Source organism: Vidua chalybeata, chromosome 13, assembly GCF_026979565.1.
Source record: "Vidua chalybeata isolate OUT-0048 chromosome 13, bVidCha1 merged haplotype, whole genome shotgun sequence".
NCBI lineage: Eukaryota > Metazoa > Chordata > Aves > Passeriformes > Viduidae > Vidua > Vidua chalybeata.
Window position 1 is genome coordinate 2,997,013 of NC_071542.1, and position 14,532 is coordinate 3,011,544.

Sequence of the window (14,532 nt, forward strand, 5' to 3'; positions counted from 1 at the left end):
TCAAATTAATGCACTTAAGAGAGATAACAAAAACAGAGGCTGCAATCCAGCAGGTAACACACACAAGATGTTTTGGATGGGAGGACTCTTCTCCATTTGTTATTCAACAACAAGCAGGACAAGAAAACTGGAAGTTTCTCTCATCAGCCATGTGTTGTTTCATGGATGGACAACTATTACTGTACAACACAAGAAATACGTTAGAGACCTTCAAAATGCCTTTTTTGTTTGTTTGGTTTTTTTTTGTTGTTGTTGTTTTTTTTTTTTTTTTTGTTTTGTTTTGTTTTTTTTTAACATGCCAGTCTGCATATCCTCTCTCCAGGTGAAATCCTTCTTAGGGGAGGCCAAGGGAAACCCTCCTTATCATCATTACAGAATTAACCCCACCCTTCCCAGAAGTCCTGATGGGTTTGTTTTGGGCTTTTCCAGTGTTCTCAGAAATTGGAAAATTCAGAAGAAAAAGTTGCCTTGAATATGAGGATGTTCAAAAAACAAGTGATGTATCCCTGAGTGGGTCACTTAGGGAGTGTTTGTTCATGAGTTTGATGGTTTCTGTTTAATCTCTTTGGTTTTGATTAATAAGGTAGAGCAGAGCTGCTCAAAGCCATTTAATTTCAGTTTTTTAAGTGACCTTTGTATGCAGATGTACCCTACTCAATAGATGCTCCAAGAATGGGATAACCTGTCTATTTCTAGGGACAGGTTTCTTTTGCCATTGCCCACCATAGAAATGCAAATCTTGATACTATCACAAAGCCAAACCAGCTGAATTTTTTTATAAACATTGCCAAATACTTCCTAGAAGAGACTCAAGGAGGGAGGATCCTTCCTGAAACCTGGAGACACATGATTCCTCCATAAGGTGGGGCTTCAGCAGCCTCCTCCAAAATGCCATCATCCATGAGGGAATTCTTGTTATTGGGCTGGGATTTCTTAGCAGGTCAGTGCTTCCCCCCAAGCCTGGGGGATACACAGAGGTCCTGAGTGCAGCCATCCCTAATTCTTCTTGGAACAGCTTCAGAGCTAATTAGCTTTCTCCTGGAAATCTGTCAGGCGTGTGAGGTCACTGGAGTCAGTGTTTGCTGTATGGATATGAGGAGCAGTTGTGGAGCCATCAAACTGCAAAGGGCCCTTTCCAATTCTTAATGCCTGAGCACGTCATCCTCCTGGAGCACTGCGAGCTCTGCTGCTAGAAAATTCAGACATCTTGGCATAGACTGAGTCTATAAATACAAGTAAGCTGTGCAGCTGCACGAGCACTGATCCTTGGGTGAATGAATTAGATGGTTTAACCATTTACTTACCCTGGAATTCCAGCTGCATATGGAAGAGTAGATTAGATGGAAAGAAAACTCAAGGAGTCATATTCGGATCTTGGGTCTTCAGAATGTTCTTCGTTCCTCGCTGGCCCGAAGGTTTTTTAATGATGGTGACAAACCTACAAATGAAGACCAGGGAGTTAATACTGTGTTTCTAGGGAGCAAAATAGTTCTGTTAGTTCGAAATGTGAATTTATCTGAGGTATTTGTATCTTTATAAGGGTTTCTTTCATGTCTTGGTGATAGGGACTTGAAATGGATAGATCCTTTTCTGAATCTTCAGCTCTCCAAAGCTTGCAGGAGGCTGTAGAGAGATTGCCTGAGATACCTGAACACTTCTGCCAAAAAAATAAGTGGCAAAATTAAATAGTCACTAAGGATTTTTCTTGAAATCCTAATAGAATTTGTCTGCCAGAACTGCATTTAGCCATGATGGAATTGTTGCCATGACATGCTGTTGATGTTATGGAAACTAAAATACCCACCATAGTCCTCTAGGAGAACCATGGGATTATTTTAACCTTTATTCCCATTTTTTCCCCGTGGTGAAATCTAATACAATGTGTCTGGTGAATCTTTTTTTAAACCTTCTGTCTGAAGATGGCACTATTTCCAGTGGTTTGCAAACAACCACCGAGGCATCCTTGATCTTCAGCCTGGTGTCTCCCAAAAATACAGCAGCTCATTCGTTTGGGTTTTTTTAGGGCATTGCACTAAATAATTGCTGTGGATGAAGATTTAGTTTGGAGGTCACCAGTACAATACCACCTATCTGAGTTTCCTGCAAATTTCAAGGTCTTTGGCAGTTTAAGGCCAGGAGTACAAGTTTTTATTTCTTTGTGTCCCATTCCCCAAACTTTGTCATCTTCATCCTCACCAATCTTCCCTCATCCCTGCTGAGGGTCATCTGGTTCTTTCCACCTCACTCACTTTCCCTGTTTCAGCTGATGCTTTGCAAAGGTTGAGGACTCATCCTGTGGCTTTTTATCCCCCAGGTCTAGCTATTAAAGTTCTTTTCTGCCTCTTTTTCCAGCTTTTGCTTACCCACCAAACCTCAGTTTCAAGGGCATAGTTTTATTGTTTAAACAAAATACAAAAATAGCCAAGGTTGAGGCTGAAAAAATTACAGAATTTGGAGTACATTCAACTGGCAGGAGCTCAGGTGTTCAGTGAAGTCTTATTTTCTGGTGGAGTCCTTGGTGAGCCTGGTGTCCCAGTCAGCAAATCTCAGCCTGCTCAGACTGAAAAACTGAATTTCATCAGGATAATGCATCCTATGGAATGTTTCCTCAGCCATCCAAAACTCTGTGAATATTTAGGGAGGTCCATAGGGTTTACTAGTCCTGTGCAATAGGTGGAGAAATCCAATAGTCTGGACTAAGTCATGGTGGTGTTTGGTTGAAGGTGTGATTTGATGGTCTTGGCAGTCTGGTCACTACCTCCAACCACCTCTGAATTTCACTTCATGATTGTGAGGAGCAGAACATGGAACTGCCCCCCCCCGGAACATGACATTCTAAGATGAGTTTAGATATCTTACTTAAATATTAACATTTAGAAATTAATGTGGGAGTGAATTAATTTTAAAAAGCATCAATCTAAAATATTTAAATTTAAAATACATTATGAAAAAGGGTCTCTCTCCTACTGCTTGAACACTCTTCCTTTCCTTCCAGCTAGGGTTTTTTCTGTATCTCATCACTGGTTAGGCGTTAACGCCTCTTTATTGCCTCTGAAGACAAAAGCCAACCAGCAGAAGTCAACTATTGAGTCCTGGGAGGCTTGGTTCAAATTTCTGTTTTCCTTGGAGATGGGAGAGCAGCTGCCCTTTGAGAAATGTTGGCCAGCTGCAGGCCACATGACCCGTGGAGAAAGAACAAGCTGCACAAGTTATTGATTTATTATTTGGCAGAATGCCATCAAATGCAACTCATGTTTGAGGGAAGAGGATGATGCTTAGAGCACATAAATTATACTAATAAAAATCAGGATGCTGAGAGCTGTTTAAATGGTATCTGCAGGGCAGGAGGATTTCAAAGCACATTAGTGAAATGAAGGACAACTCTGATCAAGCTGTGCCAGGGTGGGTTCGGGTTGCACATCAGGAGGAATTTCTTCATGGAGAGGGTGGTCAGTCACTGGAACTGCCCAGTAGGTGGTGGAACCCCCATCCCTGGAGGTGTACAAGGCACGCCTGGATATGTCACTCAGTGCTCTGGGCTGATGATGAAGTGGGGATCAGGCACAAGTTGAACTCGATGGTCTGGGAGGTCTTTTCCAAGCTCAGTGATTTTGGGATCCATTGTCAGTCCCCCAGAGCTTTGTCTTGTGTCCTTACAGCATCCTTGAGTCTATGGATGTTGTGTGACTGGGGCTGAGGGGCTTCATTTGCCACCCACTTGTGTCTGGGTTTCTCCAAATGATGAGCAGTAAATATATAAATATAATATGTAATGTGTGACATGTAATAGGATATATCCTAATCTCTTATTTATATATCCTCTGATACCATAGAGTAGATTGAGCTGGAAGGGACCTAAAAGATCATCCAGTTACAACTCTCCTCATATGGAATTTCCTAACCTTTAATTCCCAGTGCAGAGAAGTGCTGCATCTGGCAAGCCCATCCCTCATCCCATGCTCCTTGCTGTAACTCTCCAATTCACAGGTGCTTGTTCCCAGTGCCCTTATCCCTCTCCCAAGTCACCATGATCCCTTGAGCTTTTTTCCTCTTCTCTGAGCTGGTTCCTTCCTTTTTCCAGGTAGATGATGTTTTCTGCTGATTGTGGTTCCTGCTCAGATGTATTGGCTAAATAAATGCATAGACTGTGCCAGAGATGAAAATTTTTATATAGTAATGGTATAAGAAGGGTTTAGAGTGCCAGGACAAGGGGCAATGGCTTCCCACTGCCAGAGGGCAGGGTCATATGGGACACTGGGAAGAAATCCTTCTCTGTGAGGGTGGTGAGGCCTTAGCAGAGGTTGCCCAGAGCAGCTGTGGCTGCCCCATCCCTGGAAGTGTTCAAGGCCAGGTCAGACAGGGCTTGGAGCAACCTGGGCTAGTGGAAGGTGTCCACATGATCTTGGAAACAGAAGATCTTTAAAGTCTCTTCCAGGCAAAACATTCTATGTTTCTGTTGGTGGATTTTCATAGGACAGAGTTGTGCAATGTGACCTCCCCTCTTAAGCAAGATGATGAGCAAGAAATCTTTAAAAGCCTCTCAAATGCTTCAACAAACCTACAAATGGTCTTATTGTGGCAGGACTGGAATCGGGAGTGTATTCATTGACACAAGTGTGGAGTGGGACAGGAAGAGGGAGGAGAGAGTTCAGCCTCAAAGACCAGTCTGGTCCTCGCCATGACCACTGTGGAGGTTCCTTCACATCTCCTAACTCTGATCCATCTTTCAAGGTGCTGACAGATGCAGATACAAATATTTCTTTTCCTCTTTTATTTTGATCACAAGAAATTAAAGGAATTGGTCCCCCAGCAGATCACACAGCAATGTTAATCTCATGCTTCTCCTGGCTGTGTAAGGGCAGCTTGGGAAGGAGATGCTTCTGCAGAGGGAGCCATGGGATCATGGCAATGCATGTGCTGCCAGCTGAACCATGCAAACCCAATTCTGCCCATTTTGAGAGCAAAATATAATTTATGATTGAAACCCTGTTACTGCTGAAGTTCAGGGAGCTGATTGATCTCAGAGATGGATGGTTTGGAGCTGGCACATGATTTTCTGGGCTGAACCTGCTGGTTTAAAACACTTTCATGATGGAGAGTCCAAACTCCAATAAATTCAAATCTGCCTACATACAGCAGGGGGGAGGTTATCAGTGGGTGAAGCATCAGCCTCAGAATAAAACCAAATTCACGTGGCATTTGATGAGGAGCTGCTGAAATAGTCACCTGGAAGGAGACCATCTCAAGGAGGACCTTGGCTTCAAGGGAAGTCACATCAGCTCCCCTGCACTGCCTCATGTTATCATGAACAGAGGGGGCTTTAAAAACCTGTTTATAGATCATGTACCCATAGAGAATGTGGTTAAGTATTTATAGTTGTTGGGTCTGTGAGCACATGGTTAAAAAATATGTGTTATATATTTATATTTATGTCTGTGCCTATAAATTCCTTTTCTACTGTAATTGAGAACAAACGTAAAAATCCTCATTCCTAAATGAAACCATCAGCCTCAGCATCTTTTCCTGGAGGGATGTCGGGAACTTGAGGCATCCACCCTGTCTGCAGCACAAGGACCAGACATTGGTCTCAATCATTTAGGAACTTTCCACATCCCATGGATTTATCGTATCAAACTCATTTTAATCATCACTTTAAGCTGGGATGATTCTGCTGGGCCTAGCTCACAGTGTCTGTTTGCTGAACAAGCAATTAATCCTCCATGGGATGGGCTCATGTCTGAATGGAGGCATCCTTAGGGCAGAGATTCTCCCACACCTTGTTGCCATTTCCAGCTGTGGACAAATTTTCCCAAGCTCCTCAGGATGGATTTTGGGATGAAAATGTGTCCATACATAGCCAGCAAAGAGCCTTTTTGAAGTTTAGCTCCTTTGATTTTTCATATAACAACAACCCTTTTTAACATGCGATACAAAAATATTTTGGGATTTTAAACTGGGGAGTTGAGCTAGGAATAGAGAGATGTGGAAGGGGCGTTAATTCCTAGTTTCTTACTTTGCAAAGAAGCCTGAAGCTGAAGCAGATGGTGTTCAAGGCAAGAAGGGAGGAATTTCACACCCTTCTGTTTAGTCGGGAATTTTTATGCCAAATATATACATTTAGACATCCAAAAGTAGCTGCCTGTTGATTGTATGGCTCTGGATTACACGAGTTTTTATGACAGGAGCGTGATGGGAAATGTTCCCACATGGAGTTACACTGGGAAAAGGGATTTTGCAGTTGATTTCTCACTTTAATCTGGGAATTTTCATTGTGTAAACAAGGTTTTCCTATGCCTCAGTAGGGAAAGGCTGGAGTAGATAAACTCCTAGATCTGGTCTAGCTCTGCCTGAGAGGAGGTGAATGAGTTGGTGGAGATTTCTGCTGCTCTTGGGGATTGTGACTTATTTTTGAGGCTCTTCCTCAATTCTTCCTGTGACTAATGGCAATATCCCTGTGGGATAAGACATCTGCCTCCAGGGCACTGAAACACTGAGGGATTTTCAGGGCTTTTGGCTTGCAGGATGTGTGGATAGATGCCCAAAGCCCTCCAGACCTCTTTAAATCATGGGAAAATTTGTATCTTTGATATCCCATGATAGGAGAACAAATTTCACGTATCATGGTAAAACCTTTATATTTAGGTGGGACTTCTTACCACCTTCTGGTTTGAATTTCCTAAACCCTGAGTTTTGTGTTTTACACAGATGAGGAATTTATTATGTTTTTAATTTATTTTTATCATGTCTCCTGTTTCATTTAATCTCTGCATTTCTTCTTTGAAATTTTTCAAGCCCCTGGTCCCTCCCTCCCCATCTCTGAACTTTGCCACGTCATTTTGGGGAGCAGCAGCACCCTGGGACCATGTTACTCCAAAGAGAGTTTAGATATTTTATTTAGATATCATATTTATCACAGATATCATGTCTGTATAAGTGTGAGTTTAAAAATCACGTTTAACTTTTTTTCCCCTAACTGTGCTTTTTAGCTTTTGGATTTATTTACTGATGACTGTGGCTGGATACAGAGTAATTGATGATCATATGCAGAGGTGTAAAGACATTTTCCAGCATTCCCCAAGATTTTGTTGGGCTTGTGGGTGTTATCTCCCACTCAGGATAAAGAAATCTTTAATTCCACCCTGGATTAGAGTGTTTTGGTTTGGTTTAGCACAGAAATAAAGTCCTGATAACAGAACTGGTCTAATGCTCCTGTAGAGATAACAGGACTTGGTTCTCAACAACTCCAACTATAAAATTACAGGATATTTCTGTTCCTGGCAGGAGGGTTTCCTTGCAGCCCAGTTGGGAAGGTTTTCCTGATGCTCAGCATGTGTGTTTTAATTTTAAATTCATTATTCTGTGCCACGGGCAGTGTTCATGCTCTGGGTTAGTGTAGGCAGGCAGAGTTTCCCTTTAACAGTGCCCCCTTTCCTAGAGTTCCAGTAATTTTACTACTTAAAAATATTGGATAAATTAAAAATGTTGGATGTTCTGTCCCATTCTGGTTGTTTGGTACCCCAAATTTTACCTGCTGCTTTGCCTCAGCTAACACTGTGTGAGAGTAAAGATTTACTCTTATATTCCATGTGCATTTCAAAGTCTGCATGCCCGTTTTATGTCTTTTTTAATATATTTGAACATCAGAAACTGTGTTTTACTCAGATCCCTTCAGTGATCCCATGCTGACATACTGCCAATGTCTCTCTCCATGCTTAGGGCAGCAAAGCTGATTCTCAATTCCGACTTGGGAAGCAGGAATCTCCTCGTGGAGTCCATAGAGGTCACTTGGAGGACAATCTGTAGCATCTCACCCAATAATAAATAAAATATGGAGCTGCTGGACTCTAAAAAAAAACCCTAATGTCTTTTTTTCAGTTCTTTGCTCAATTTCATTTGCCAAGTCTGGGAGCTCAGTGCTCTTGTCTCCAGTGAACTTGCATTGCTCCACTTTCCAGCAGACCAGGTTTCAGGTATCCAGGGATGGGAGGAATAAATCCTCACATTTTTATTGCAAATAAGGATGCCAGAAAAGGGGCTCTGTGGACTTCACTGCACTAGAAACTTTTGCAGATAGTGGTAATGTCAACAATTTGGTTCTTAATGTAAAGATGATCTTCCAGGAATAGGACGTTTGAATGTGCCCCTAAACATAACTTAGTTTTAAATCAAGGTATAAATTTAAGCTGATTTTTAATCAATCTCCAACTTGAGATGTTTCTGTTCGAATGAAAGTGTTTCATGTTGTTTTGTCTTGTTAAATGAAAGCATCATGTTTGAATGGAATTCCCTAATAATCCAGTGCTCCAGGACCCTGCATCCATCAAAGGATGGCAGAGGCTTTGTTGTCATACTCAGAGATGAAGGAATATTTTGGAGGTAGCTTTTCAGGATATCCCCTGAATTCTGCAGGAAGATGGTCATTACAATATGAATATAGGAATCACATGGAATATTAACAATTGCAATTTAATTAAGTTTAATAGACAGCAGTGATTTTATCCTATAGCTTCTGTCTTTCTATGAACAATCTGTAGAGTGTTCTGCAGACCAGCAAATACCCCAGAAATTACAGCAGGCCATCCCAAAACCATATCTCTTGTATCTCTTGAGCTCAGATCCTGAAGGCAACCAAACGAAGAAGTGGAAAAATGCTAGGGAAAAAGGAATAAGGGGAATTTATTTCCATCTAAGCTTTGGAGCAGTTGCTCTGGAATAGTTCCTGCTGCCTGTCTTGAAATGAGAGTAAATCTCTGAATTATTGTGGAAAAGGTTGTTTGTTGAGGACTTGAATCCTTCTCATTTGGCCAGAACAGGAACTGGGGATGGAAGGGAGGGAAGAACCCCAGAGCCTGGGAGTGAGGGTTTCTGATCCAGCCCAGAGAAAAAAGTAGCAGAGGAGGGAGAATTAGCCAAAATCCTGCAGCTGAAGGAAACGAGGCCAGGAGGGACCTGATGACTGACCATCAGGTCTGTGGAACAGCTGAAAATGAGCCCAGAGAAGTAGAGACCTTGAACTCTGGTATTTTTTTGGTCGGTTACTAGACTATTTAAAAAAAACTCCATATCTGGCATTGCTGATCAGTAGTGCTTTTGCACTGATCTCAGCAGCAGTTTAAGTTTTTAGTGTGGCCAGAGGAGTTTCACAGCACATTTGCTGTGCAGCTGCTGAATGTCCCATGTGGAATTATGAATATCTGGAGGTCTTCTAGAGCAGAGCGATGGTTTCTCAGCTTAGATGTATGGAGATGTAAAACTCTACATGATTTATGGTTTTTTTGGGGGGGGCAAAAAATGTAAAGCCCCCCAACAAGTACTTCAACAAAGAGTCATTATAATAGATATATAAGTCTGGTAACACCCGCCTGTCAGCACTGAAAAATGCTGCTCTTGGCTCATCACACCAAGGTTTTATTGCTCTCTGCATGCTCCTGACCAGTCTTGAGCTGGCAAAGCTGGGCCTAATGGACCCTGCACTCCATTAAGGGCTGTTGGAAGCAGGCAGTTGATGGATGATGCTGACTCCCATTGACTCTCAGGGAAATCCCTCAGGAGCAGCCATGCCTGCTCCAAAATACGCAGCCTGCGATTGCTGGATAGAAGCTTTTTCCTGGGTTGCAAAATGCCACGAGGTTTAATCAAATCTGTGATTTTTGATTGCCTGTAATTCAGCAGGGCCCTGAGAATGTTGTTGTGAGATTCTGCTGTGTCCTGGTTGCTCGGCAAGAACTGAAAGTAAAAGATTAAAAAATAAAAGGAGAAAACAAAATTCATGATGCGGAGTCATTCCTTATTTTCAGGATTTTTCCCCCAATGGGATGTTGTATATTTTGAATCCCAAAGGCTTTAGGGATATTAAAAACTCCTTCTAAGGCAGCACACATCTGTATTTGTCTGTACTGTTGTTGTAAGATTATACAATGTCTCCAATACTGAATTCCTTCTAGGGGTTGTTTTAGCAAAAATTTCCTTGTGAAATGTCTCAAAGCTCTTCCGACTCTTTATTTCTAAGAATATCTCTGCAGTTCATGTTAATTTTGGATGAGATTGTACATACTTTTTTAAAGTTGTTTGCTCATATTAAGAATAAAGGCAGAGGCATCAATAATAATGAATCTTATTATTATTAGAAAGATGCATCATATTAGGATTTTGAAACCTGCTTCTTTTTTACCTTCAATTCTGCCATCAAAATGTCCTGTGATATAGAAGTAAAAAGGCAGCTGGATCAGGAGGACTTTGTCCAACATGTGCAGTAAGGTGCATGGTTCAATATCTCTGTTTAGACAGCGAGTCACAAGTCTTCAAAAATATGATAAAAATTATGATTTTAAAACTCTGCTTTCATTTAGATGCCCTAAAATATTCTGCGTAAGACTTCTTGAAGTAATCCAGTTGCAAGTATATCTCAGAGGAGATAACCTTTATATGAGAGCAAGGGTTGGAACTATTTTGGTGGAAAATGAATAGCTTTTTTTGCCTCAGCTTGAATTTGGAGGCAGATCTTCACGTTTACGGTAGAGGGTGGTGGTTCTGCTGGCCACCATACAAAGCGGTGGCTTTGTATAACTGAAGGTCTCTTCATTAGCACATACAGCACTGGTCATTAATAGTGGCAGATATGGAAGAGCAGAGCCTAGGGAAGCAGGAAAGGGAGGTTTACTGCTTTTTCTGTGTAATTAATATGTTGTACCACAATTTCCTTCCAGCAACTGGATACTAAATATTAATTGGTGCAAACTGTGTGACACTTTGATGGGTGGGAAGTTCCACACGCCCCAGCCACACGCGCTGGGAACCCCAAAACCCCCCAGATCCCAAAGCATGAGAAGCAGGAGAATCTGTCCTTCTGCCCCACGCAGGTGAGACCCCACCTGCAGAGCTGCCTCAACCCTGGGATCCAACACCAGAATGATATAGAGCTGCTGGAGAGAATCCAGAGGAGGCCATGGAGATGCTCCGAGGGCTGGAGTCCCTCTGCTCTGGAGCCAGCCTGGGAGAGCTGGGGGTGTTCACTTGGATAAGAGAAGGCTCCAGGGAGACCTTAGAGTCCCTGCCAGCGCCTGAAGGGACTCCAGAAGAGCTGGAGAGGGACTGGGGACAAGGGATGGCGTGACAGGACACGAGGGAATGGCTTCCCACTGCCAGAAGGCAGGGTTAGATGTGGCTGCCCCATCCCTGGAAGTGTTCAAGGCCAGGTTGGATGAGGCTTGGAGCAACCTGGGCTCGTGGAAGTTGTTGCTGCCCATGGCAGGGGGTGGAAAGAGAAGAGCTTTAAGGTCTCTTCCAGCCCAAACTGTGCTGTGAATCCAGGAAAAGGAAAGGGGGAGTCTGCACATGTTGGACATCCTTAGCAGGCTTCGACTCTCACACAGCCACCCTGTGTCCAAACAAACATCTGGTGCATCTGAAATTGGGAAATGCTCTGTTAGTTTGCTTTGTTTCAGATTGTTCCAGAGGTTCTTTATCTTTTTTTTTTCTTTTTTTTTTTTTTTTTTTTTTAATCACAGAAAGCATCTCTGGAATATTTACAGGAGAGATGTCTGTTTTGGTAAACGGTGTATCAGTTTCCACAAAACCTTTGACTTTCTCTTTTATTTTTTGCTTGCACCAAATCATCATTATGTCATCTGTGGGGTTTTTTTTTTTTTTTAGGAGGAATATAGAGCAGAAGGAATTAGCTGGCACAACATTGACTACATAGACAACTCCAGCTGCATCAACCTGATCAGCAAGAAGCCAACAGGGCTGCTCCATCTGCTGGATGAGGAAAGCAAGTGAGTAGGAAAATGCTGGCTTTGGAAATGAGATTTGTTTTTCAGTTAAAATATGTTTATCCTTCAGTTTTCTGAAAAAAAAAAAAAAAAAAAAAAAAAAAATTTCCCAGAAAGGTGTTAATAGATCACTGGGCTGATTGGTGTTTCTAGTGTTGTTTTTGAGGTGGCAACACACAGAGTGGACAATCAGCCAGCTGAGCAAAAAGCCTTAAAAAATAATAATTAAAATTACTTTCAAGAATTTCTTCCATTCAAGGAAAGGGAAAAAGTTTCCTTTGCTTCTTTCTTCATTACTTTCCCTGTCTCTTAAGGTGTGACAATGTGAAGGTGCTGAACCCAAGTGTGTGAGTCAAAGCAGGATGTGTAGGTGCTGTTATTGAGATATAAGGTGGATTTATCAATTTACTGGTAAAAATTGAACCAGAGTCAAGTGAGGGCACTTGTCCATAGGGGCTGCATTTCCACAGGGTTTCATGGGCATCAGGGACTTAGCTCAGATTTGCATCCTTGGTTGCATCCATCTGTCTCGGGAGAAGTTCTTGGGGGAACGTGTGGCTTCTGGGGCTGCCTTGGTGTGGAAACTTTGGAGCAGGACAGTTCTCCCATCACATGCTCGTGCCAGTTCCCTCCATTTGAAAGGCACAGAAAGGCCAGGTGGTTTTGCTGAGGTCATCTCAGATCCATGTGGCCAGGGGCACGAGGTCTTCTCCCACCATTTGCCTTGCAACTTTCTCCCCCACTTCTTGTCTCATTGACAAGAGACCAGCAGTGATGCTCTCTCAGTGATATTGTACTGGGAGAAAACAACTTAAATTGGGTAAAGGTGTGAAATATATCCCCATGCTGCAGATTTCCATGAAGTTTGAGGATGGAGGGTTGGCTTTCTCTACTCACAAGTGGAAGTTCAGAATGTCTCTGTTTTCCCTTTCATGGACATGAAAGAAGTGGAAGTTTTCCTGTTAGGTTTGCAGCTTCTTCCTTTCAATTCTCTCCACTCAGTTTTCCTCAAGCCACAAACCAGACACTGCTGGACAAATTCAAGCGTCAACATGAAGGGAACTCCTACATTGAATTCCCAGCAGTGATGGAGCCAGCTTTCATCATCAAACACTACGCAGGCAAAGTGAAGTACGGAGTCAAGGTCTGTCACACAGCTGTTCCCCAGCAGTTGCTTTCATCTAAATCTGGGATTGGGAAGGAAAGCCCCAGAGGCTTCACAAAGATGTTTTGGAGAGGACTTGGCCCAAGAAGATGGGAGGGTCAGGAGAGAAGTGTTTGGGGAAATGAAAAGGTAGTAGGGACAGGGTCTTCCTGTTCTCCTTCACATGGGCATTTTGGGAAGACTTTAGGGAAACGCAATGAGTTCAGTGCTACACCCCAACAACGAGTTGAAATTGGGTGTCTGGTAGCCTTTCTGGATTTGGTTTGTGTAGAAAACCCAGTGTTTTCCTCCTCATTAGCCACTTTTATTACAGGTTATGTGTGCTTAGGTCTCCACATCCCACTGCTACAGATACTTTCCAGAATCCCATGTAAATGATTCCAAAGTTGACCCCATTTCTATTCATACCAGTTATTAGCAGAAGGAATTCCAGTGACCAGATAAGCCATTCCTCCTGTGTGAGAAATAGCTTCGGCATTTGCAGCTGCAAATCTCTCATCATGTTTGAGAGGCAATAAATGCACATTATAAGCATCAGAGATGATGATCATAAAGAGGTATCAAATATGGGAGCAGGAGAGAAAAAAGAAACAGGATTCAATAACTGTGCTGGTCCAGAGTACCTAAAGTATCATGTGGATATTGTTTATTTTCCTCTTTCCTCCTCCTTCTCCTTCCCTAGGATTTCCGGGAGAAGAACACAGATCACATGCGCCCAGACATCGTGGCTCTCCTGCGGAGCAGCAAGAACGCCTTTATCTGTGGGATGATCGGGATTGATCCCGTGGCTGTTTTCCGCTGGGCCGTCCTGAGGGCCTTTTTCAGGGCCATGGTTGCATTTAGGGAGGCTGGAAAACGATACGTGGAGAAGAAAACTGGTACGTGTGTCCATCACCTGGTCTTGGAGCCTGTTTTTCAGCAGCAATTTGGGTCTAATGTGTTATTACCCTGTTTTAAGTAGCCTGACTTATAAGGAGTTTTGAATATATTAGAAAATTTGCTGAATTAACAGGTAGATTTTTTTCAGAAGTCACATTTAAAGGTACATTTGGATTTCAATGTATCATAAGGAAATATTTTCATTTTACTGCTGCTTTAATATTTTATTTTTGTAGGATGCATGGATAGAAAAACACAAGTTATTCAAACAGAGGCATGCAAATTATCCAGCAAAGAAGACAAATTATTTTTGTAATAATTCTTGAACTGTTAGTTACATCTGGAAACAAAAAAAGTCAATAAATCTTCCTATGATTTTCCAAGCTGTTCACCCTTTCAGCTGCAGGAGAGCATGTCTCTTGTCTAGCAAAATTCATGGCTTTGCAGTCATCCAGAACCACGGATCACAGGGGCATTAAATTAAAGGAAAGTGATGGTGCATCATCATGCTGTGGCAGGCAAGACCTGGCTGTGCTTTTAGACCATTTCTCAGCATAAAGCAATTTTGCAAAGACGGGTACAAGCTATTGCTGTTCATTTCTGGGCACAAGAGGGCTTGAAATCCGTGATGGAATTAGAGCCTCAACAGGGAAAATGTCAGCTGGGTTAAAATTAAAGGCAGAGCCGCACCATGAGTTACTTTGTAATCAGTGAGGT

The 14,532-nt window shown here is 42.4% G+C and overlaps 1 protein-coding gene across 8 annotated transcripts in view; it reads left to right on the forward strand.

Moving 5' to 3' along the window:
* The window catches only part of MYO9A (myosin IXA), a 172,363-nt gene that overhangs the window by 111,994 nt on the left and 45,837 nt on the right, over positions 1-14,532 (forward strand). For all 8 annotated transcript variants that reach the window (XM_053954759.1, XM_053954763.1, XM_053954761.1 and 5 more), the window contains 3 exons: positions 11,653-11,774; positions 12,774-12,915; positions 13,619-13,814. In XM_053954759.1, the coding sequence (XP_053810734.1) occupies positions 11,653-11,774; positions 12,774-12,915; positions 13,619-13,814 (460 nt within the window). The remainder of the gene's footprint in view (positions 1-11,652; positions 11,775-12,773; positions 12,916-13,618; positions 13,815-14,532) is intronic.